The sequence below is a fragment of the Sebastes umbrosus genome, chromosome 16 (genome assembly GCF_015220745.1).
Source record: "Sebastes umbrosus isolate fSebUmb1 chromosome 16, fSebUmb1.pri, whole genome shotgun sequence".
NCBI lineage: Eukaryota > Metazoa > Chordata > Actinopteri > Perciformes > Sebastidae > Sebastes > Sebastes umbrosus.
In genome coordinates, this window is record NC_051284.1 from 22,809,195 (window position 1) to 22,836,112 (window position 26,918).

Below are 26,918 nucleotides of genomic sequence, written 5' to 3' on the forward strand. Positions count from 1 at the left end.
GCATGGCAGTAAATCCTGTGATTAAGCTTAAGTGTGGTTGGGAGTATAGCATAGAGATGCAGACTTGTGTTAAAGCACGTTGGTCGAGGATGGTGGATAAGTGGAAGTGTGGGGGAGTGTCAGTGTCCTGCCTGGCTGCCTGGCTGGCTGGCTGGCTGGCTGGCTGGCTGTCCGTTTGTTTGTCTGTCTTGAATGGCCACAGTACGGTTGCATAAGAACACTTCTGCTGCTAAGGCAGGACAAAGAAATGACTCAATACATGGTAACAAGGAGAAAAAACACAGAAAGAGGGAGACGATGCTGACGTTTCTCTGGTGATGATGGAGATGGATGCTGATAATTAATGAGGATTATTGGAGTGTTTCAGGGTTTTTTGTTTTTTTTATAGCTGAGGCTCATTAAACTGCACCACACAAAGCCGTGTGAGATAAGCGAGGTCCAGATGTGCATTCTGTTGGGGACGTGCTCATCATCTGGAGACAGGCTGGGCAGCCCCATCCAGAGCTGGGAGTAGAAATTTGGCGTTCAGAGAAGTTTTTGTGGCTTCAGATGAATGAAAAAAACATGAATTATTGGTATTATTTATGGGTGCAGTTTCTAAGATGGGTATTTAGATTGTTAATGTCTATACAATTAATTAATTAACCATGCATGCATATTAGATCTAAAAGGCTATTATTGCAGTGTTGCCCAGGTGTACTTAGGTCTAACAGCAATTGTTTTCCCTCGAGTGAAAATCCATCTTTTCACCATTTACTTTCTGCCACTTTCAAGCCACTGCCATCCTTTTCTATCATAAATATTATATAATAATAGAAATAATAATATAGCATTTCAAAATCATCAGTTACAAACATACCATAAGAATAAACAAGTGAAAAGAGAAAATGTAAAGTCAAATAGTATTAACATGCTGTAATGAGGAAAATAAAATACACGTGTGTTAATATTAGGGGTGTGATATTTATTGAGTATTGCGATATTATGTTTTGGGATACTGTATCTATCCTCAAAATCACTATTGATTTTTAATTAATAGTTCACATGCAAAGATTAACTCAGTCAATACTTTATTTCATTTGCAAAGATATATACCTGCTTAAAGTAGTGCTATGATGTTGGATGGTACTGTGATAAAATGCAAATGCAGATCACTGTTCTGAATGCATAAAAAAAGTTAAAAAAAACAACATTTACTCAGATATTATGCATATGCCGATGTGTACTTTATACTGACATTTTTCCTAAAATTTGATTTAAAAAATCGCAACATATCGCTTTGATTACAGAATTGCAATATATCGCAATATATTGAATCGTAACCCCTGTATCATGTATATAATACACAGCCCTAGTAAATATACACATCAATTTACAGTGAGGCATCAGTAGGCCAGAAGATGTAGAAGCATGCCCATGACTTGAAGGTTTCTGGCTGATAAAATGTCGTAGGGAAATGCATTTGAAAAAAGATCCCCTCTTCTAAAAAAGTAGCTTTGTTGGGCGGCTGTCATTTGTCATTGAGTGAAAATGTGTGACACGGGTTGTTGCACACGATATTACGCATCCTTATTTTGAAGTTATTTGTATAGAGGTTCTTAAAGGGACAGTGTGTAGGATTTGGCGACATCTAGTGGTGTGGTTGCATATTGCAACCAACTGAGTACCCCTTCGCTCACTCCTCCCTTTCCAAGACTGCGCTAACGTGAGCCGCCGAGTGCAAAACCGTGGTAACGCCGTTCGCCTCGCTCAGAGGCCAGCCTTACTAAGACTGTCCCGAATACCATCTTTTGGGCTTAAAAGCTTCGGTGAGAAATATTCAAAGGTATTCGAAGCTTCACGAGGCAGCGCGGTGCTGCAGGCTGACATGTTCTTCTGTCTCCTTCTCCTGTTTCAGTGCCCGAGACAGCGCCGCTGCCGCACTACTGTACACACACGCACCTCTACACACAGCAAACAGCGATATCCATCTGAGAGTAACTAATAATAATTAATAATGTTGTGGGATTATTCCTTATTTCATGGGCTATTTGGGGATTTATACATTATTATTACATACTTATATATAAAAATACAAAAAAATTAAAAAAAACGAAGCATTGGAATAGTGATTTGGAGGTTGAATACCATGGCAACGATTGAAGCTTCGAAGCATTCAGGTCAGCCCTAATCTTTACTATAATGTCACTACTTTAGGAGCAACAGAAGTCAGACGGCGGCTCACTTCACCACAGTTTCACAAGCGTGTCGGAGAACTACGGTGGCCTTCAGGTAACGTAAAAACGTGAAGGAGTTTGTCCGCTCTGAGCTACTGTAGAAACATGGCGTAGCAACATGGTGGACTCTGTGAAGAGGACCCACTCCCTATGTAGATATAAAGGGCTCATTCTAAGCTAATGAAAACACAACAATTCTTATTTTTATGTGATTATACACTAATGAAAACATAGCTATGAATATTATATTCCATTTCTGCTAATAGATCCCCTGAAGTGTTACACACTGTTCCTTTAAGGAGGTTGATTTAATCAGGTTCAGGTATGTTGCTGCTTCGTGTGTGAGCAGCATACAGTATTTAACCATGCTCCAGCTTGTGTTCCTGCACGTTTGTGGTTTTGTGGAACATTTTAGTTTATTTAAAGATGGAAACAATGATAATGCCGCAACAGCAATTAGTGAGCTATATTGAATTGTATGACATTTTTTTAAATCTACAAACTGGGCATTTCATTGGAAGCATGTGCCACACTTAAATGTTAATGAGAAGAAGCCCCTCTTTTAAGTGTAGAAAAAATAACCATTACATATAATTTCAGGCTTGATTTACAATTCTCTTAATATGAAAAGCATGAAACAAAACTGGCTTCTCTTCTGAAACTACCTCCATAATGCTTTTTTAAAGTTATAGTTAGCTGCTAGTGTCTCCTCATGATGTTTAAGTCTGTCTGTTGCTTTGACAGCACAAGTCTAGTCAAGTGCACCATCACTGTTGAGCACTCCTGGGCTATATATAACCGTGCACTGCATAACGTCTGCTTTAATACAAGAACAGATCAATGCTAAAGTGTTTTAGTTGTTCTGACGGCATCAGCTCATTTGAAAGGTCTATACAGTCTTCATTATACATGGCATTAGGCAGGATTGTCTTATGCATAACTAATAGAAGGCCAGGATGGCTGTTCGGGTCCATTAAGCACTCTGTGACCTCTGAGTTACTGTGTTTTTATTTGACATTTTGTTCAAATATCAGCCGTTGATTTAATGTAAAGCACTCTCGGCACCATCCGTCTTTAAATCTGTTTTGTAGAAATTCTGAGAAATTGAGAGAAAATGATTTTAGTGGTTTGAGATGAAGAATTGTTAACGGTCAGTTGCATCATGGGAGCGTCACATGCAAGTCTGGAGCGGGATTCCCTTGTTGTCTCCATCTGCGTTGTTATCAGACGTGGTGGATCAAGTGGTATTATAAAAAAAGCTTTGCCTGGTTGATCTCGTCTGTAGAAACCAGTGGAGTCAATCCAGAAGTACCAACCCTGTCAGTGTCACCATCTGTCACTGCAGGCACGCTTCAGCAACACACTCTGGCAGTCTGCAATTAGTGCCTCAGTCAGGTCGGGCCTTCATAGCTTCTAAGAATAGACTCTCTTGAAAAAAAAAAAAAATTGAATACATTATGCAGACTTGAAAACAGACATGATTGCTCCATTACCAGTGCTGGAAACTGAAATTTCTTTGCTGTTTCTTGGCGTTAATATCCAGACGCCTGTGTGTTTCCCAGATTGCCAGTCCGTGGTATTAGCAGAGTCTTATGGAGAGGCCAGACGGAGCAACCCAGGGTTCCCCAGGTCAAGCTAATACTCAGTACTAATACACACTCAAAGACTAATTACATGGCCAGTCCTGTGTCAAAACTGCTGCATAGAATCAGCGTGATTATGGTTGCAGGGTTGATTCAATCTGCCGGAGGGGGAAATGTTTTCCTAAACTCTTTATTGAAAGTGCACATTTACTAGCGGTGCGACCATTCAACAAGCCCACGGTTCAGTTTTGTATTGCGTTTTTTTGGTCACGGTTTCAGTTCGATTTGTTTTGCACATTAGGGAGAAGAAAAACGTAACCTTTTCCAATGTGTTAGAACTCAAAATATATAAAATGATATTTCTGTTAGGGCTGTCAATTGATTAAAATATTTAATCACAATTAATCGCGTGATTTTCCGTAGTGAATCGCAAATTAAAATGTACCTCAAAGGGAGATTTGTCAAGTATTTAATACTCTTATCAACATGGGAGTGGGCAAATATGCTGCTTTATGCAAATGTATGTATATATTTATTATTGAAAATCAATTAACAACACAAAACAATAACAAATATTGTCCAGAAACCCTCACAGGTACTGCATTTAGCATAAAAAAATATGCTCAAATCACAACATGGCAAACTATATAATTTATGCGTTATTATTGCGTTAACTTTGACAGCCCTAGTTTCTATATTATATGAAGCCATAACACTGATTTTATACATGAAATAAGGCCGGTTACTTAATGGTCAAGTAGGCTTATGTTCAGATAATTTCCTCTTCTAGGTCTCTGGTGACTCATCAAATAATTAGCAGGCACGTATTTAGTCGAGGTGCAACAGTTCAACAAGCACACGGTCATTGTTTTGCATCCCTAACATTTACTATATATTTCCATGTAGAGTTGCAGGTAGAGAGATGTTTTTAAATACAAACTCTGAACACCCGATGCAGCTGTGTACTGATGGCTATTCAGTTTAGATAAAGTGGAGGGAGGTCGGCATCTTGCAACAAGCACTGGTGTTAACAAGCTAAATACTAATGATGATACAAATTTTGCTTTTGCAGTAAGACATGTCTGTTTGGTTCCGATTGTGGATTGTTTTAAATATGTTTTTGGAAAATGTTAGCACCTTGAAGTGTCCTTATGGCAAGATTTTCATTTTGTTCTACAGTTACATTTCCCTCTAGCAATTTTTTTTGCAAGTACACCAGTGAGCCAAACACGATGTGGCTTGCCCTGGATAGTTCCAACTAGCAAGACATTTATTATTGTTTTATGACAATGGGTTCAAGCCAAACTTTCTCTTTTCTCCTGCCCCAGCAAAGTGCAGACATCGCGCAAACTAGGCCTGCAACTAATTATTATTTTTATAGTCGATGAATCTGTTGGTTATCAGTTGTTTGGTCTATAAAATGTCAGAAAATAGGGAAAAATGTCGATCAGTGTTTCCCAAAGCCCAAGATGATGTCATTAAATGTCTTGTTTTGTCCACAACTCAAAGATATTCAGTTTAGTGACATAGAGAAGTAAAGAAGCCAGAAAATATTCACATTTAAGAAGCTGGAATCAGAGAATTTTTTTTTTTTCTTAAGAAATTACCCAAACCAATTATCAAAATTGTTGGCGATTAATTTAATAGTTGACAACTAAGTGATTAATCGTTACATACATCCGCATACTGTAGATCTGGCAACATCACTGACAAAACTACTGTGTTAATAAATCAGTAACATCAGGAATAGCTACAACCTTTGAATGAATGAATGAATACTCTTAAAAACAACTGATTTAGTGTTTTAATCCTTAAGATTTCAATAAAATCAAGCCCCCATTTTTAATACTATTTATGTTTGACATTTGTTTTTAGTCCGGTAACACCTTAAACAGATACACCAGTCTCTCTTTTGTTGTATTTCTGACAAGGAGTGTTTGCTGTAGTAGTAAACATCACGTGCTCTTACTACGTTAACCTTGGGTGTTACCAAATCAGGGATTAAGGATTAAAAGTTTAACTAAAAAATGCTTATCTTTCAGGCAGAAATGAGGCCGTTTTGCTTTGGTGAGAGCTAGGGCTGGGCAAAACATCAATATTATATTGATATCGTGATACAAGATATCGTTTTTTATTTTTTTATTTTTTAATATGGCATAAGTGTTGTCTTTTCTTGGTTTTAAAGGCTGCATTACAGTAAAATATGTAATTTTCTGAATTTACCAGACTCTTCTGTCCGTTCTATTATTTGCCTTTACCCACTTAATCATTATATCCACATTGCTGATGATTATTTATCAAAAATCTCATTGTCTAAATATTTTGTGAAAGCACCAATGGTGAACCAATAATATCGTGGCACATTGTGAGATTTATTTTGTTTTGTCATTAAAGAAATAAGGCTAAGCGATTCTTCATCCTACTGATTTATTGACGCTGCAGTCTTACATTGGCTGGATTTATCATCTACACTGTGCTTGGATTGGAGAAAGTAGAAACTTTGGGTTAAACCTACTATCATTCTAGTAAAAATACTGAAACTCTCATGGTTATTTTAACCTCTGAATCACCCCAGGGAAAGCCTAAACTGTGCACAGCTCACCGGTGAACTTGCAAAGTAGTGCTGAGGGGGAAATTCCTGGAGCCGTTCTGTGGTTGATAGATGGATCTCCTGCTGCAAAACCTTCTGATCCAACATAAATGTGGTGTTGTGAGTATCAATAGGCAGATAAATGTCACCCGTACTGCTGATATTCCCATGCCACAGCGCTGCTGTCAGTGCATGCTGAGTCAAAAGGACGTGCAAGCAGTATCAGAGGGCTTCATCCGGAGCTGCATGTTAGTCTTATAGGGAGACCGCTGGTGTCTTAAGTCCTGGGAATTGGGTCAATGCAGAGCAGGCCGGCAGCACAGGGGAGGTTAAGCTCAATGATTAGCTGCTAAGCCAAGACCACAGTGCTGCAATCTCTTGTACAGTCTAAGGCCCATACTCCATGCATATACGCTGGTGTATGCTCAATCACAGTATAGATTGACACTGATGAGAAGCACTCATAGTCTCACACACAGCCTTCAAACACCTCCAGCATACCCAAAGGTATTGTTTCATGTATATCGTCTCATGCATGTACACACATACAGCATAGCCTGACTTCAACTCAATCATTTGTTATTGAATGACGTAATGCAGAGGTTTAATGCAAATAAGAAGACAATGATTAGATGTTTTCAATTGTATATTTGAAATGCAATTTTCTTAAATTATTCAGAATCACTCTGAAGATGTGAAGTCATTGCTTCTGTGCTCACATTGGTTAATTGATTGATCAAGCTGGTCACTTGTACATACAGATGTAATACACATGTGTTTACTTTGTAAAGAGTGGTGTCAATTGTATTTAAGGATGACACACTCCTCTGCAGGATTATTATAGTAACTAAAACTGAAACTAAAATGAGAATAAGCAGTGAAAATCATTGTTAATAAACTGAAACTAAATAATATTTAAGTAAAACTAAACTGAAACGATACAACCTGGTTAAAAAAACGAACAAAAATAATTAAAAATTAAAGTAAAATCATGTATTTTAATGCTTTGCTTTTAATGGGTTTTTATATTTTTTGTATATAAGTATGTAATAATAATGTATAAATCCCAAAATAGCCCATGAAATAAGGGAAATTGTTAGAAATAATAATGTTCATTATTCATATTCAACATTAATTATTATTAGTTATGAAACGGGGGGAGATGGAGACAGACAAAGCTTTGAATACCTTTGAATAGTTCTCACCGAAGCTTCGAAGCCCAAAAAATGGTATTCGGCACAGCCCTAGAATAACGTTTTCGTAAGATATCATGCAAACCGTTGCATGAGAATACGTTGCCTTAAAAGTAGCGTGCTATACGCTTTCCCATGAGATCACACTGAAGAGTCACACAACACTGTACACCCCATATCCAATGGAGAGGATCCATCATCTTGATGGATCATGAACAAATTTCACAGATTTATCTCTGATGCATATGAAAGGGATGTTTCCTTTCTTTGCATCATCTCCTTCCAATAGACACACACACAGGGAAGCAGACAGGAAAAAGTGTGGGCCTATCATCCTTTTTTTTTGTAGTAAAGTGAAAGATAAACTTTTTCACATTCATAAATCTTACATGAACTCCAACAGCTTATTAAAAGATTTTAAAATAAGCACATGTGAGCTGTTGTCTGTGGGCTTTCCATTGGTGTGTTTTGTTAGCAGGTGTGAACACAGAGAAGCAGCAGCGTGACTGAATGTGTGAGACTGTATCAAAATTTATAAATTGAATCTCTACAGTCTGCTCAAACCTAATGAAAATGCCCGAGTCTATAATTTTCTCTTGCTAAAAACGCAGATTAATTCCCCTGGTAACACACACACACACACACACACACACACACACACTTGAGCTGACGTGTGCACAGAGAACAAGGAATCTTTTGCTTGACTGCACAGACGCAAACACACATCTCACACACACATGTTCATACGTTATCTGACAGTCTGGCAGAAACTTTGTGCAGGTTTCAGACATCGTGATGAGTTTGTGTGAGCGCTCAGCTGTGGCCAGAATATTTCAGAGAACCTCAAGCCCAAAATCCTGTAAAACTCTCATCGCCAAATAGCCGTGTATCCACAGCATTCCAGTATCCGCGGCTTGATTAAAACCTTCTCTCCGCAAGACACCGTGGGACTGCTTTGCGGGTGTCTATTTAATCACGCTCTTGATCTGTTGAATGGCATTGTGTTTGATGTTGGTTAATGCGCTTCCTTTGTGCCGCTGCGTAAGTGGCTCTCTTGAGAGAAATTATGTGCATATTTTCGCTAAAGGTGACATTTCCTTGCTTGCTCCGTGAAATAAACGAGTGGAGAAGGCTGCCTCTCGTCTATTTTCTGACTGAGAGCAGAGGAGGCCGGTTTGGTCCGTGCCAAAGCTATCTGCTAATGGAATTTGGCTGCACTGCCACAGATGCATTTATAGCGTACCATTAATTCATTAAGAAACTGCAGTCTTCTGATTTCAAATAAAACAAGAGAAGAGAAAGGGGGGGGGAAAGGGAGAGAGACAGCTTGCGTTTGGGACGAGTGTCATTAATCAGCAGGCTGGTGTCAAGGACAAAACGTTGAAGGAGCGGAAGTACAGTGTGCTTTCATGTGTATGCGTGTCACTGTGAGGTTGCACCTGTGTGTGCAGTTATAGCTGCTGACAGAGGGAGGGAGGCAGCTAATTTTAGTTCAGGTGAAAAGGGAGGGAGCGGAGGAAGGTTTTGATGAGCAGGATCATTGTCGTCGAATCTGAAATCCCCGTCCAAAAAACAAAACAACAGGCACCAAGCAAGGCAGGATGACAGACTGACGGGACCCAGACAGACGAGCCTCATCGATCAAAACCACAGCGGCTTTAGTTTATTGATCAAACAGCATGGAGGCCTGGGGAGTGACAGAGCAGGTGGCGGTGGAAAAGAGGAGCAAGTCACAGAAAAACATTTTCAAATCGCATAAATTAAGAGGAAAAAGATACGGAAGGACAAATAAAAAAAACATTTGCAGGCATATCAGTATCAAGAGCATGTACAAGTGTGTGGCTCCATCACAGATATACCGACATACAGGTATCGGCTTTAAAACACAGAAATCATACCAGTCCATATACTTTTATTGTGATATGCCTTTCCTTACAGTATTTCATTACAACTGTCAAATTATGTATACAATAGAAGCACTGCAGTCTTTGTTGAAAGGATATTTCTGGTTTATTAGCACTTGGGTTTTGTTTTTGTCGTATTGGCCGTCGTCTCTATCTCTAAAAATAACACTGGACTCACCAAGTTGCTGAGATCTGGGAGCACGGCTACGCTGCTAAAAATAAGTCAGACAGGGCGAGAAATCCCCCGTTTGGCCAAATTTATTTGGAAGAGAAAAATAAAAGGCAAACTGTAATAAACCTTTAGAGTTTACAGACCAACTTGCTGATTCAACTTTCATCTAAAAGTTGAACCCTGTGCAAGGAGGGATTGCTATTGACACTTTGGATGTTTCCAACCCGGTCTCACTCCCAACTCCAGTGCTCCTCGGCATCTGAAAAGCACTGAGGCACCCTTTAGTGACAGTATGTAAACCCACCTGCGGCATTATTCGACGATAGGAGCAAGTGACGTAGTATTAATAGCGTGAGAGTCCGCTAAGGATGGGTGGTAGGAGTCAAACAAACACAAGACTTTCGACCAGGAGAGCGCTGTTCATGCCCCGTGCAAAACTAAAAGTAACGCTGACTTATTTTGTCACGTCAGTCGCTAGTCACATGAGAGTTTACGTCAACCACAACCGTTTCCTAACCCTAACGAAGTGGGCACTAGGCATGTAACAAGCGTATGAGCCGTCATGTCGTCCCTGACACGTCCAAAAGTAATGTAAGAGGGGTACCCTGTGTGTGTTGGTCTCCGATACCGAGGGGCACTGACCAAGCGGCAATATTTGATGAGTTGGGAGTATGAATGTATTTATGTTTCACGTTTAGCTTTACCTTATAATAAAAAGGCTTAGATTATCTGTCTAAAGCTTTTTTTTACAGCCCATCAGGTTTCTTTCCCCATCTGATTTTGTCGTAGCAATGTTGCCGTGTTGTGCCAGATCTCTGCAGTTACTCTAAACCTAATCTCCATAAACAGATTCTGCATTCATATGTAGAGTCTGTAGGCAACGGGACAAGATTTTGTTATCGGAAGCGTTCTGGTTTCCGTTTGTAGTCGGAGTAGTACTGACCATCACTATTGATCACGTTCGAGCAGGCTTTGGTTGAATGCAGATAAACAGCTTGTGTAGAGAGCAAAAGAGGCGGAAGTCATTGGCCGAAATGCAATCTGGGAACCCATCGGCTATCGTCTGAGGATGATCTAGCTTTTTATTGGTTTAAAATTAGCTTTTAAACTGGCGAAACAATCCGGTCGTACACGTCGTCTCTCAACCCCAATTCCAGTCTCGCGTCTCAAGTTGCTAATTGGACTGTAAGCAATGAGCAGCACATGATAAAGGAAGTCTTGGCCCAGATATCCGCTGGCTACACCAGAACCCCAGAAATATAGCCCCTTGGCCCAAGAGGCTTATCGAGATTGCTCTAAACCTGCAAAAAAAAAAACATTTTTATGCACTTGAATTGCAAATCCAGCAGATCTTTACTTAGTATCATTAGCATTCATTTGGAGTTTTGTTTGTATTCACCTGACAAATCCAATATGCACTCTCCTTTTAGCTCTGTTTTTGGTCTCCACTGACTCATGAGTGAAACATTTGGCTCCTTGGCTGTTAAATGCTCCACTATGTTCACCAGCTTGTCGCTATCGTTGTCTTTTTGTTGTTCTCATTCCCAGGGCGTCAAATACCAACGCTTTATCACGGCTGTCTGCGTTTAATACCGCCCCACAAGGTATGAGACGCACTGGGCTTTCCATTAACTACAATGAAAACCCATCCACGGCAACAGTAAACGCTCAGGGAAAAAGCACCGAGAGTGTGGTGGCGTAGTTTAAAGAGCAAAAGAGACACACCGGGTGGGTGGGAGGGGCGTTGGATGAGCCCAGGAGACCACTGTCATGTCCCATGCGTTAAGTTTCAATTTCACGTCACAATCAGCTGATCGTTTGTGTCCCGTGTTCACGATGTCCCGTGTTTTCTTGCCTAATCCTAAACAAGTGTATTTGTTTAATTCACAACATTAAGCACGTGTTTACTTTGACCAAAAAGTGACGCAGAGGGGTCTGACAAAGCGTCAGTATGTGCCCAATTGAGATGAGAACGTGTTGGCTGGGCAGGTAGAGTACAGTGGGTTTATCGTAGCTTTTGTACTGTGAACAGCTGCGTGCTGTTGCCAAAAGCTGTGAGAGTGAACCAAAACTAACCAACTCAGCGAGCCGGAAAATCAAAACAATCAGCTGAAACTCGGTTCAAAGCTCCGTAAAGCCGAGTACAGCTGCACATCATCACTACGAGTGATGCGTTGTTTTCACATTGTCGTGAGATTCATTGTTATTTAACAAAAATAGTGATTATAGTTGCTTTAAACTTGAAGCTGAAGTGTTTTCCATCAATCAGCTGGACAGAAACAAGACTCCAAATGAGTGATAACTAAGTGAGTAATGCTGGTTTTAAAGCTTTTACAGTGTCCCTCACTATCTCAAAAAGTGTATCATCATCACCCTAAGCCACCGGAGAGACATTAAACTAGAGTTTCTGCTTTGCCAGACCAGAGTTGACAGTCTGTAGGCATATGAGAAGAAGACACAAGCTCATCTGCAGATTAAACTGTAGTTGTGTGTTCAGCATGGATATAAAACCCTCTTATATGTCACCCAGACGTGCAGCTATAGATTGACTATAAAACTCAAGAGGCACTCCCTGAATCCCCATTTATTTTGAACTCCTTGACTGATATTATCTGGGACCTGGGAATGCAATTACAGAGGCCTCCCCATCAATAGTGGATTCCAGCAGTGCAAGCATGACAGAAATCCACTTATTCCATCTAGTATTGATGTCAATTTACTGTTTCATTACAGCTGGAGCTTAGAGAGCGGCACATGATCACAACTGAATGAGTATCTTATTATGGGACCTTAAAGCAAGTTTAGAACCACAGCAGATAAATAATGCAACAGATACAATGCGTAATCATGCACAGACGCTCAGCAGACACACAAGCACTTACAAAGGTAGCGATAGATTAGGTGTGAGGACATTGTTCAGATGCATATGTATGAGCTGCAGCAGGTAGCATTGAGAGTGAAGATTTGTAGAGTCCTTGAATGTGCAGTGTTGCTGCTGACTGCAAATCAGGTTTATTATAGCTTCTTTGTTTTTATCTGCATATTTTTTTCACATAATAGTGTATAATATTTCCAGCCTGGCTGCACATAATGTGGATTGGGTGGTTTTGTTCTTGTGTGCACTATGTTTAATCCTGGCTTTGTTTCAATTCCTGTATATCTGGAAGGGATATCCTACAGGTTATAACACAAGATGTGCACAGCAGGTATAAATCAAACCATAAATCACAACCATAGACTGTAGGCTACATAAGAAGTGGACGTAGTCACCGTGACGTCATCCATTGATTTGTGGACTGCCGTTTTGAAGGATAAGCGGTTACGGATGAAAAGGTTATAATTAACTTTCATGAACTGAAAACATACTGTGAAAGGGTTAAAGTTATAAGACGAAAACACGGACAACGCCGTGATAGCGACCTGTCAATCACAATGTAGCCAAGCCCAACATGGCGACGGACAAAATGCCGATCTTGAGGCTTCAACACGGCAGTCTGCAAACCAACGGGGGATGTCACGGTGACTTCGTCCACTTCTTATAAACAGTCTATGATTGTTGATATAAAAATATTGATTAGAGCAGTTTTAATTAGCTTTATCTTACATTAATAATAGCCTATCCTTGCTACCCCTTACTTGGATCCCTATAAGGAAGCACAACAGAGGAGCAGTGAAGTGAATCAGTTTTAGTTGTTTAGTCAGTCTTGTCACACATACATTAAAGATATATACACATTATCACACACACATGCAACCGAATGGAATCCAATGCGGCAGTCCTGCAGTATCTACTTCTTTTTTGGTCTTAATAATGTTCTGTTTTTGTGTTAGAGAGGTGTCCATTCAACTCATTTTTAAAGCTGCTGTTTGAGTTTCCGTTGTATCGGATTGCGTTGTATTATACATGAGTTCATGTTATTGTTATTGTTTTTCTCCTGTGCTGCAAGGACTCACCGTCTCCGTCTCCTCCAGGGTTTGCTGCAGTTGCTAAAGTTGATAAATGAGGAAACGCTGGGATGTTTTTGGGGTTGAAACTGAGAAACTGTGACTCTGCGAACAGTATTGATCAGGGAAATGTCTGCGTCAGGTGAAACACTTGGAGCCTCACCAACCTCATCCTCTCTAATTTGTACTCTGGCTCACAGTCAGACCACGAGGACAGTTAGAGTGCTTTCACACCCACTGGTCTGAGGTCGAGCCCCGCCAGCGCTCCCCTTCCTGTTCCTCCGTCTGCTTTGAGATCTGCTGACTGCTCATTTGCTCAAATTCCTCTTTGCTAAAATTATCCTCTTCTCCCCATCCGTCACCCTGCTTCCTCCCCACCCTCATCATCATCATAGGTGTAACACTGTCTTAAGCCTGAGGGGGGCAGAATGCCGGAGCAGAGCAACGACTATCGCGTGGTGGTGTTCGGGGCGGGGGGAGTGGGGAAGAGCTCCCTGGTCCTTCGCTTCGTGAAGGGCACCTTCAGGGACACCTACATCCCCACAGTGGAGGACACCTACCGCCAGGTGATCAGCTGCGATAAGAGCGTGTGCACCCTCCAGATCACCGACACCACGGGGAGCCACCAGTTCCCGGCCATGCAGCGCCTGTCCATCTCTAAAGGCCACGCCTTCATCCTGGTCTACTCCATCACGAGCAAACAGTCCCTGGAGGAGCTCAAACCCATTTACCAACAGGTGGGGACTGATGGTGTGTGTGTTTGTGGATGGCTGGGTTGATTGTACTGTAAACTTTACATGTATTAAAACTAAATACAGAATGGAAATACAAGATAAATCTATCACTTTGATGGCTTGCTAAAAGGCTATTTCATTTAAAGGGAGAATAGGGTAAAAAAATGGAACTAATAGATATCACCAAGAAACTTCCCCAGTTGATTACTTACATTAAGACGATTATTTTTTGTATATTATTTATGTTTAATATGCAAATGAGGTATTATCTTATCGAATATGTGCTAAATTGCATAAATTACCAAAACAGAAATCTGAACATTGAATAAAGCCAGGTTCAAATTCTTGTTTCACTCCATAAATCAGAAAATATTGTCAACAGCCATAAAAGAAATCAGTTTTCACCATGTTTTTAGTAATAAAATGTTCTATAAATCAGGCTATTAATGATATATGCACAAACCCCTAATAGAGATAGAAATGAAACTGGAAAGTTTGGGGTATGTAAGTGCTACTTAAGAGGAGATTTCTGACTCTTTCTCAAATTTTATGATTAAATATGCAAATGAGACATTATCTAATGCTAGCTCTCTGAATTTAGGAGAAATCTTCAGATGCAAATAGACAAATTGTAGTTCTTTGAAAATCAGATAAACATGACATCTATAATAAAACACGGATAAATACAATACATTTAAAATACAATAAGTGGTTTTATTTACACAGGGTTTTCACCCAGGAGTTTGCATCCCATGTGAAACCAACAACGTGTAGTTGTCTTTGTGTTCGTAGGTATTTTAAGCCAAAACACAATGTTTTTCCCTAAACTTGTGTTTTTTGCCTAAACCTAAAGAAGATTTTTGTTTGTGTTCAAAACATAATGTTTCATTCAGTTTTACAATGTGTTAGAACTTGTTGCTTTTAATTTTCACTTTAACTTTTACAACGTAGTAGGTGTAGTAGGCCCCTATTGACCCACAGCTATGGCATCTATGGCGCTTATAGCGACTGATAACAGTCGAATCGGGTGGCTGACCAGCCAGAACATAACAAGCCTTCCTCTTATTTTCTTCCTCCACTACAGGTTTTGGCCATAAAGGGCAACGTTGAGGCAATCCCCATCATGCTTGTGGGCAACAAGAGCGATGAGACCCAGCGGGAGGTGGAGACGAAGGACGGGGAAGCCCAGGCCAACCAGTGGAAGTGCGCCTTCATGGAGACGTCGGCCAAGACCAACCATAACGTAACCGAGCTCTTCCAGGAGCTCCTCAACCTGGACAAGAAGAGGAACATGAGCCTCAACATCGACGGCAAGCGCTCGGGGAAGCAGTCCCGCGCCGAGAGACTGAAGGGCAAATGCAGCGTGATGTAAATCCAGAAGAGGAGGAGGAGGAGAGGGGAGGTGGAGGTTGAGAGAGAGAGGGAGGATGAGGGAGAAATACAGAGAAAAGGAGGAAAACAAGGAAGAGGAGGGACTCACTAACCGTAACACTCAGAGCAAAACGTATGGAAGGTAACAGGAATCTCATCATCCACGTCCTCCTCCGTTTGACTGTCACAAACACAACAGTTATTTTTTAAAACATCCAGGATTTCAGTTCGGAGCTTTACATCCATGTGCATTCTGCTAAAAGGAGACACGAGGGGGGACTGACGCAGAGGCAAATTAAAAACAAGAAGTGCGTGTCACAGATGAATTACCCATGGATGTCGGCCTTAGTCAGAAACAGAGCGGGTGTGGACTTCTTTTGCATCATCCACGTGCCACAAAATCTGGCTGAGGAGCTCATCAAGACCTTGGACTGCAATAAAAACCACAGACTGCAGCACCTCTTGGAAAAAGATTTCATATCTACACAAAACATTTAGCGTCCGTTCTCACTTCTACATCCAACCCCTCCTTCCCTGTTCAGCCCACACCCCTCGTCATCCCAGCACCCTCATCCTCCACCTACAATATAGAGAAACGTAACGTGTATGTAACAGAGTCGACAAAGGCAGTTAAGCTCACTCATCTGGTAAAAACACTATTTTAAGAGACTGAGGCGTCCGTCACGCTAGAAAGCACAGGACCCAAAGGTTTGAACGGCATTACAGCAGCAAAACATGCGACCTGGCTGCACCCTGAGGACTCTGATGTATATAAATCTATTCCATCTAGTCGACACATGCCCCGCCCAAACTACTACATCAGTCAGAAGAATCTTCTCATCTCCTCCTCCTAATCATCCCTCCAGAAAGATTAAAAAAAACATTTCCTTTATCCAGCTGTCATTATGTTAAAAACTCATCTGCGAACTCTCTAAATGTCCTCATCTGAAGTGGAGAAGCATCCAGCGGCAGGGCATGCACACACGCTACTACTGATACGACGCAACAATCCTTTTAAGACTCTCATCTAGCGAAGAATAACTCTGGATGAAAAGAAGCTCATCGTCAGCATAGAAATACACGTCTGCCTTGTCCACGAGGGTGATACACTCGGATAATCATTGCCAAGCCGGTGAGACGAAAGAGATAATTTTCTCGGTTCTGAGGTCAAGAATGTCAGTTGGCACTTTTCAAGTGAAGGTTTCTCTTCTTTTGCCTTTTTTTGTTTGTTGTTTGTTTGCTTTATGATGCTCTTTAAAGTCATGTAAAGGTCAAAAAGAAGCCCTCGTTAAACAAAAAGCACACCGAGAAAAATAAATAAATAGATAAATAAGGGATGGATGTAAAATCGCTCCGTGCAGATTATTCAGCGCGATCGCTAAATTCCTCTTTAGTTGCTTTGGTGACATTACCTCTCGTACTGTACGCTCATGCAGGCATCGGTAAACAGGAAACAGAATGAGTCAAACATATATATACACACACACACGGCATGCTCACAAATGCATTCATGCAAGTGTCAAAAAAAGAAGAATAACACTGTTGACTGATTACATGAAGACAAACAGGGCTCACTCAGCCTCAATGCCCTCACATTGCACTTTATACCATAAACACACACACACATGCACACACACACACAATTGTAATCTGTCATGTTTTTGCCTACGTTATCTCCGTTTAACACAGAATATCCTCCTGGAGCCATTAAATAGCTCCACTGTATGTCCAAAGTGCATGTACACACCCTTTTATCTTTTCCACGCAGGAGCTCTGAATATTGTACACAGTGTACACAGGACAGCCAAAAGCACAATACTTTTTTACCGACATATCTATTTATACATTTTTGTTTGTATGTTTTCTTTTATTTTTTGTCTTCTTTGTGCATCTTTAACATTTATTCACTAGTCCTGAACATGAAAGAACAATCGCGTCATGATCACCGGTAGCTTCTCCATCTCGATATATATATATACAGTATATATATATATATGTATATTTCATTTGTCCGGTACATGGCACAATGAGATTGTGGTTCTGCTGAACAACAGGGTATCGGTTAGCTGTGGTGGTGAAACGCGCGAACGCAACGCATAACCCCACAGAATTGAAAAGGACGAAGAAGAGGGTCAGATTATTTATCTACTTTTCTCCATCTCTCAGGCGGTTTTAACAACAATTTGGGTGGAGGATAATCTGCTCGTGTACTGTTTAAACCCAAAGACACAGATGATGCCCCCTTTTAACTGAGTGTCCATCTCTCTGGAAAAAAAAAAGAAAAGAAAAAAGCACAGCAACTGTTTCCGTCTGTCTTTATGTGTGCAGCAGAATCAACAACTGGGCACTTTAGGGTGACATTTTACTTGAAGACTTGCTTATTAATCAGCAATGCCTCATTTATAAGCACCATGTAAAATGTCCCTCATGCATTCTTCACGCCCTGAGAGACCCACATATTTCAAACGGTGTAGTTATTGTAAATAAAGCATATGGTAGTTGAATGAAATGTTTCTAAGAGCTTCAAGTAAGATGTTACCCATGTAAAGAAAAACTGTACCCGCTGTCTTTCTGGGAATAAGTCCTTTGTAACCAGGAAATGTTGTTACAGTAGGAGGTTCGATGTTGCTATAATATACAGCTTAATAATCATGATATATTGTATTTGACACATCCACTCTTCAGATCTATCAGATAATACTAGCAAAATGTGAATAATGTAACTAAAGGTTCCACTCCATGACTATTTTTTATTTTATTTTGAAAGCCGAATGAATCCGTTGTTATCGATGTGTTGTACTTTGCACTAACGTGAGGTCCTGTTAAACTCAAAAATTTGCATTGTAAAAAACGTACCCTTTACCTGTTAAACGCCAGGGATGCTCACTCGTACTCTTTCTTCTTCTTTTTTTAATCAGTTTATTTTATTTTTTTAAAAAAAACATGTTTTAGATGCCAGAAGGATGGAGCGATTTCTGTCACGTACCTTACCTGATGTGTCCTTCTAAAGGTTTAACAAAGTTAGAAAATTATCTGTATAAGTATCAGACGGTTCTGGCCTGATCTGATGTGTAGCTACCGGCAGCGGTGGTGCACACGCTGCATAAATATGAGCTTTGACACGTCCGGTTGCTTTCACGCAAAACGCCAGCTTGCGACCAGCGCATGTTTGTGCAAACTGTTGTTCTGCTGACGTCTACTGTCGTCGTTCATGTCCCTGCGTGGAATATGATACAGCAGGGAGGAAGGGGGAAACAAAAAACAAAACAATGAGATGCTGGAGCGAGAGGCTGTGCTATTAATAGAAATAGTGTGAAATAATGGAGTGCACTAACTAACTAGCCTGTGTTAAGATTCAAAAACGTGCTTGCATGTGAGGAGGCGTGCATGGGAAGTGTGTGTGTGTGTGTGAGCGTCCGTGTGTGAGTTAAACGCTGGCATGAATCAGGACAGACACCTCTGCCCCCGTCCTCCCATGGCTTGTCTCATCTCGTTTATCGGTGAAGCATATTATTCACCGCTGCTGTCTGTGTGACCATGACTGCATCCATGTATGTGCGCAATCAGCCACCTATTTGCATCCCCATCACTCTGGCCTGCATGAGTGTGTGTGTGTGTGCTGTTGTTGTACCATCTTATGAAATGTCTGTCAGATATTTTGAAGCTTTCCTGTGCAGAATGCCCACACATTTCTGCATGAGTCATCCTTCACACACACACACACACACACAAGCATATAAAACAGGCATGGAGGCAAAATAGACAGACTGCATGCCCTTAGCTGCACACACACACTTGTACACGCATTCACACAGGCCTTGTCAGTGAAACCTCATTCTCTCACTGGCTGTGTTTTTTCTGCTCTGCGCTGTTACCGCTGTCAGCTCTACTTCTCCATAAATCATCTGTCCGCCCCCTGAAGTTTCTTTCACATTCACCCCTCTGTTTTTTTCTGTTTGTTTTTTGTTCGTGTGTGTGTGTTTGTGAGTCGGTTGCACTTGAACAGACGGAAGGCCGACCCTGCTCACATCTGATTGTAGATAGTTGTAAATAGTGTTCAAAGGACATAATATTTCAGAGATGAGAGTGTGCGGAGGAGAGGATGCTGTGGTGGGAAGGTGCCGTCACCTGCGTTTTTCCTTCTTATAGTCAAAAGTGTCCAATTCAAAATAACGCGGCACAGTTTCCTTCAGAGGAGAGCTACTTGGTGGCTTTATGTCAACTTCACCAGCTGTCATGAAGTTGTTAAAACTTTGGGCTTTTTCCAAAGTATGATTTTCTCTGCAAGAAAAACTTTAAAGGAGGAAATCTACGGAAGCCCAAAGTGGCCAGTATTAGATTAATTAAATATGATGTGAAATGAATAATCATATACAGACTATAGAATATATAATATGTATGAAATAATGCAATGAATGTTTAAAATTTAGTTCATTATTATAAAATTTCATCCGGCTTCTTTTCACAATCTGCAGGTCATTTTTATTTTATTCAGTGTTTTTTATTTCCAAATGTCAATTTTACTGTTTTTTTATGTTTCCCAATGAACATTTACTTTACAATGCCACTTTTCATCACAAAGGTTGCGTCCAAAATTCCGTACTAACATGCTATTTAGTACGCTAAAACAGTATGTGAGATTTTTTTTAGTATGTATGAAACCAATAGTACGAGAATTGCAAACTGTCTTCGGTGAAATATTACAGTATGCATATGCTGGACTCTATGGTGGCATGAATATCCCACAATGCAATACGGTAGTGACGACAACTTTTCATAACACATGTTGACGGAAAGCTCTGTAACACCAATAATGCTTCAATTTAACTGTAAAGTATAAAATTTCCCTTTGCTAGGTGAAATATATTTTTTTGAATTAATTCAGATTTTGATTCTCACAAATTTTGGTCAATGGGGTTGGCACTGGTTACCATGGTTACACGTCTCCAACCAGCAAGAAGGCTCTCAGGAAGTGCTGACGTAAATTACTGCTCAGATCGTCCAAAAAGATATTTACTACAGGATATTCCTTGTTTGTTTTGATGAAAAGTGGCATTTTAAAAATAAGCAGTTATTGTAGAATAAAAACAGACATTTGGAAATAAAAATAAAAATGTCCTGAAATTAAATTATTGTGAAAGGAAGCAGAATAAAATAATATTTAATAAGCTGAGTTTTAAAAATATTTTGGATTATTTCACAATTTATGGTTAAATATTGTCACATGATTATTTATTCCATAATGGTATATTCATTTATTTAATATGAAACACTTTGGGTCTCCATAGAAATCTACATTGGCACCAAATTTTGATTAGGACCAGGCACCTCCACCTTGTTCGAGGTTAACTGGATACTTACTGGTCATGTTGCTTTAGAGCATGTTGCTGTACAGCAGAGGAAGTGTGGTTCACATGTGTTCTTCCATAGCAGGATGGGAAACGTGACCCTGTGACGCTGAAACGAAGGGCAGTCAGTAAAATCTAAATACACAGGAAAGGTTGTGGTTTTCTAGTCGGTATGTTCCATAAACTCATTCCTACCAACGAGGGCAGGTTGCCGTCCTGTTGAGTCGAGCTAAGAGGCCGAGGATCTGAAGGAAATCAGTGTTGGGAGGATGAAAACGGACCCCGTTAACCTCTCCGGCTCACCCCTTTACATCTCGTCTGATCGCCTCAGATCCTCACAAGCTGTTTTTTTGCGGACAGGGGCCGTAAAGTGGGGCGTATAGACTTTGTGGGTAATGTAGTTTGGTACTATCCTGTCGCTCTGGCCCTTCATTCCTGCATGGTCCCTATTGGTGTTCCAGCCAGCATGAGAACAAGGACACAAACTGTGAATCATCTTTGTATTTTTTAAATAAATTCCTCAGCAGCATTTACGGCTTCGGTTTTGCAAATGTTTTCTTTTAAAGCACTTATTGTTTTTTGTAAATTATTCTATTGGTTTATTTTTTTTTTCTGTTGGGACTTTTTTTTTTATTTATTTAACTAATTATGATGTATAGATATTTATTCTAGCAATAGTCTTCCTATTAAGATATACTGTGCTGATGCATCCTCTGAATAACTGAAAATAACATATATATATATATAGATGATAATAATAATCAAATCTGCAAAATGATTTTCCTAATAAAAATGTGAACTGAGGAGTGTTTCTCGTCTTTTTTATTTGGATTTTTCTCCTCTCGCTTGCCACAACTTCACCCGTGCTGACGTTGCTAACAGAGGTTCAATGGCTCCGTTGGTCTATCGGTCTGTTCACCACGTTGGTCCACAAATATCTCAACAACTATTTGATGGATTGCAGTGAAATTTTGTTCAGACATTCATGGTCCCCAGAGGATGAATCCTCGTGACTTCTGTGTTCCCCTGACTTTTCTTCTATGTCACATGTGTAGATTTTAGTCAAACGTCTCAACAGCTATTTGATGGATTGACATGGAATTTGCTACAGACATTCGTGTCCCCCACAGGATGAATTTCTATGTTTTTGGTCACCCCGACTTTTCCTCTATCGCCGTCATCCGGTCAAAATTTCAATTTGTTCAATACTTTATCTGCAAAACTAATGGCATTCCCCTTAGCCTCTGCTGTACTTTGTGTTTAATGCCAATTACTAGATGTTAGCATACTAAGTGGCGAAGGTAGTATTCCGATTTACTTAAGTAAAAATAGTTAATCGTTAATCTTTAAGTAGCTTTTACTGTAGTTCATTTTAAAGGTGTTAAATTTGATATCCAGAGCATTAATATAGCAGCAAACAACTATTTGCTATGTAATAGGAGATATAGAGGAGTAATGTCTACCTGAGCAGAGAATGAAGTCGCTCTCTGTGTGTGTTGTAATCCAAGTGTCTCTGTGCTTTGTTGATATCGCTGGGCCGGCCGTTCGTGCCTTTTTTGTGCATGTTCATGCGTGTGAGAGTGCCCAACTGGCTAGGTCACGTCCGCAGCACTGCTCTGCTCTCATATGGCTGATAACGCCGTCCCGACCAACGACGTCGTCTCAGAAGCTTAGCCCCCACGCTATAAGGTGACCATATTTTCAAACCCCCAAACTGGTGCTGCACATTCACGCACGTGCATGCACTAATATGCACACACTATAGACGTTTTCATCAGGATGGCTAACTTGGTGCACCTGTGGGTTTTTCCCCCCTCATGGCGCACTGACCGTTTGGGAATCCTGTAGAGAGTTTCCCTTGTCTGCGACTACGGGAATTATTTTTCAACTTTAGTTTTGAACCTGAACAGTCTATATCACATCATGCTGCTCGCCACAGCCACAGGCACAGGCTATTATAATTAAAATGTGGAGCTCCAGACAACATTTTGGCCAGGATGGAGACACCCGGTGAAAGACTAACCGAAATGGAACAGTAACAAGACTGGCATAGACCTAATAAAAACCAGATATTTAAACTCAGTCTAAAGCTGACTGTCAGTAGGCCTATAAGTGCTTTAATATAGAAATAATGAATTTGTTTCTGTGTCACAATCATATCAGAGTTTCTATCGGCCCAAAGCTTACATGGGTGGGAGTAATGGATACAATGTGCTTGTTTTATTGGCGAAAAATGGTTAATTTAAAGCTAATTACTTCAGGGACTCCCTGACAGAGTACCACGGACCCCACTGGGAAAATCACTGGTTTAATCTATAACAAGCTAATATGTTTTATGTGTTAAATCTTCACATGTAAAACAAGCAGTAACTGTGAAACTGCAATTGCACGTGAGTAAATGTACTTAGTTTCATTCCACCACTGCATACTAACATGTTAACTAAGATGGTGATAGTCTGCCTAAACATTATAGGCCATCATGTTATCATATAACAGAGAGAGAGAGATGCTGGATTCACAGTCTCCCACTCCTCCTTTTCACTCCTCTCTTAACCCTCTAACATCTGTGCTTGCTTGGGGATGCTGTGCCCAGCGCGGTTGCCATGGAGACGGTGTGACGTTGACGACGGTTGTCGCATGAGAGAGTGTGGTGTGACCCTGGTGGGGACAGAGATGCGTTACGACAGGCAGAGGTCTCCCAGGCTGCTATTGGAGTGTATAACAAGGCAGAAAGACGAAAAAGTCTCACCCCCCAGGGCCAGTTTGGGCTGCCCCCCCCCTCCATCAGCTGGCTCCTATGAGGATGATGATGAGATGATGCTCTTGTCCACAGACACATGCAGTCAGAGACATACAAGTGTGTGCTTCTAGACATCTGGGAAAGTCTGTGCACACAGCTCAGAGCAAGGGATACAAAAAATAAAAATAGGTGTGTGGGTGGGTGGCACCTCTGTCAGCCTGAGAGCATCTTTTAGTCGTGACTCATGGGCTTCCACCACTCATCTCTTAGAAAATGAAGAGTAACCAACACTGCCTCCTCAACAAGGGAGGGAGGGGATGATGGGATGATGGAAGAAGGAAGTGAGACAAATGAAGGAGCTAAAAAGGTGAGGAAATGAAAGAGAAATGTATAGGCATCAGCATAATTTCACACACCAGTGGAAATGAGGCCAATGCGGTACTGTGTGAGTTATAAATAGATCTCCTGTGGTTATAAGTAGCTAGAAAAAGGGTTTTCCATATACAGCCACAAGGAAGACATGGATGGATGGATGGATGGAGGAGTGTGTGTGCATCAAAGCAGCATCTCTGTCAGCATCATCACCATGTAAAAATATAAGATCACTCATCATCAGACCTTTTGTCCCCTCTTCACCACAGAGAGATGCCGTCCACATTCAGCCAATGATCACGCAGCAGATGCAGCACTTTTAGCTCCGTGTGGAGGAGGAGGAGGAGGAGGAGTTGGACTATAACAGCTCGGTGCAAACGGAGGATGCGTGTTTTTGTGCTGAGGCCTGCCAGGAATAGCAGGAGGAGCAGCAGCCCACACCTCCCAGGAGTGGAGGGACTTACAGCTGGGTTAATGGTGCCACCGTGTGGACTCATATTTTACTATGAGGTACACAGATACATGGGGGGTAAAAAAAAACACATTTTGCAGGTTGGATTCATGGTAGAGTTGTGAAATATGTCTTATTTTATGCAGACCTTGCACTAATTATTTGAGCACTAACTAGTCCAAAAGTACAATGAATGTGAAAAATCAAGAAGGTCATGCACTATAGTCTTCATTAATGCACAGATGAGGGAAATCAAAAGTAAAAATCAATTAATTTTCCTTCGTAAATCCTGCACAAAGAAGAGTTTTATAATGAGAAACACATATTTTTTAACCTTTAACATCTTAGAAACATGTTTCTTTAGTCACTACAGATCAAGTTTCCCAAAAAAAAAGAGGTCTTGAGGGGATCCAGACAGATATTTTGACTTCATTGTTAAATAAAACTAAGAGCAGGAAGAGGAAGATGTTTTCTAAATTCATTTGGAATGGGACTTTCATTCATGCACCCAATGTACACTTCAAAACATCCACCAGAAATCCCTAAATGTACAGGGCTGCAAAAGTTTTTACGGGTCCCCAACAAAATTGTAACTGTGAGGTACACAGATCAACATGTACAGTACAGGACAGAAGGGGAAAAACATATTTTACAGGTTGGATTCATGGTAGAGTTGTGAAATATGCATGGCTTATTTTATGCAAACTTTGCAGCAGAAAAAAGGACAGACCAGCGTACTTTATTTGAGCACTAACTAGTCCAAAAGTATAATACATGTGATGCACTATAGACTTCATTAAATGCACAGATGAGGGAAATCAAAAGTAAAAATCAATTAATTTTCCTTCGTAAATCCTGCACAAAGAAGAGTTTTATAATGAGAAACAGAGATTTTGAATCTTTAACATGTTTCTTAGTGTATTTCTGGTATATGATTACAAATTGTAAAGAATAATGTAAAGCATGTTGAGACATTTTAGACAAGATCTGATCTGTTTTTTGCCACTCAAAGTAGAATATACAGCATTTTGGATAAAGATAATCTATAAGTAAAAGGCATTTCATTCATTTTAGTTAATTTCATATGCAATGACTATAATCATTATTATTTGGCTGTAATCTGAGTTTTTCATTTAGATAAAAATGATCAGAGATTAATTAAATACGCTGATGGGAATAAGCCATTCACCCACTATAAACCAGTGTGTGTCACTGTGTGATTTCGGGGGGGATCCAGCAAGATATTTTATGAGTAAAATGCATTTTGACACACACTGGTTTATAATGGGTGATTATTTCTTCCCACCAGCATATTTAATTATTTTTATCTAAATGATAGCTGAGATTACAGGCAAATAATAATGACTATATTAGACATATTGCTTTACATTATTCTTCTGATTATAATATATAAATACACTAAGAAACATGTTTCTAAGACTTTAAAGCTAAAAAAAAGAAAAAAAGAAATGTGTTTCTCCTTATAAACCTCCTCTTTGTGCAGGATTTACGAAGGGTATAGGCTAATCAAAATTAATTTAAATTAATTTATTTTGTTTGATTTCCCTCATCTGTGCATTTTATGAAGACTATAGTGCATGACCTTTATATATTTTCCACATTCATTATACTTTTAGACTGGTTAGTGCTCAAATAAAGTACACTCATTTCTTTTTCTGCTCCAAGGTTTGCATAAAATAAGACATATTTCACAACTCTACCATGAATCCAACCTGCAAAATGTGTTTTTTTCCCCCTCCTGTCATGTACTGTACTGTACATGTTGATCTGTGTACCTCACAGTAAGACATTTTGTTGGGGGACCCGTAAAGACTTTTGCAGCCCTGTACATTAAGTGATTTCTGGTGGATGGCAGAGGAAGATGTTTTTTTTTTTTAAATGTTGAATGGGGCTTTCATTCATGCACCCAATCTACACTTCAACTATACACACTATAGTGCATGAACGCTTTATATATTATACTTTTGGTCAAGTTAATGCTCAAATAAAGTACACTGGTCTGTCCTTTTTCTCTGCTGCAAGGTTTGCATAAAATAAGCCATGCATATTTCACAACTCTACCCAAATCCCCTAAATGTACAGGGCTGCAAAAGTCTTTATGGGTCCCAAACAAAATAAATACATCCATTAAAAAAAATCGATCCATTCTTATTTAGAGGATGCACTCAGGATGTGATTTGTGTGAATGTGAATGTTTGTGGTTTTGGGATCCCCCTGGGTTAAAGGGAGAAGGAGAGAGGAGAGAGGAGAGGGAGGAAGGGAGGAGGTAGAGGAGTGG

The 26,918-nt window shown here is 40.2% G+C and overlaps 1 protein-coding gene across 1 annotated transcript in view; it reads left to right on the plus strand.

The window, feature by feature from the left end:
* The window catches only part of LOC119504150 (GTP-binding protein Di-Ras1-like), a 128,809-nt gene extending 106,949 nt beyond the window's left edge, over window positions 1-21,860 (plus strand). Inside the window, exons 2-3 of the mRNA XM_037796245.1 lie at window positions 13,999-14,340; window positions 15,422-21,860. Coding sequence (XP_037652173.1) covers window positions 14,032-14,340; window positions 15,422-15,709 — 597 coding nt within the window. The 5' untranslated portion in view covers window positions 13,999-14,031 and the 3' untranslated portion in view covers window positions 15,710-21,860. The remainder of the gene's footprint in view (window positions 1-13,998; window positions 14,341-15,421) is intronic.
* The last annotated feature ends 5,058 nt before the right edge of the window (window positions 21,861-26,918 follow it).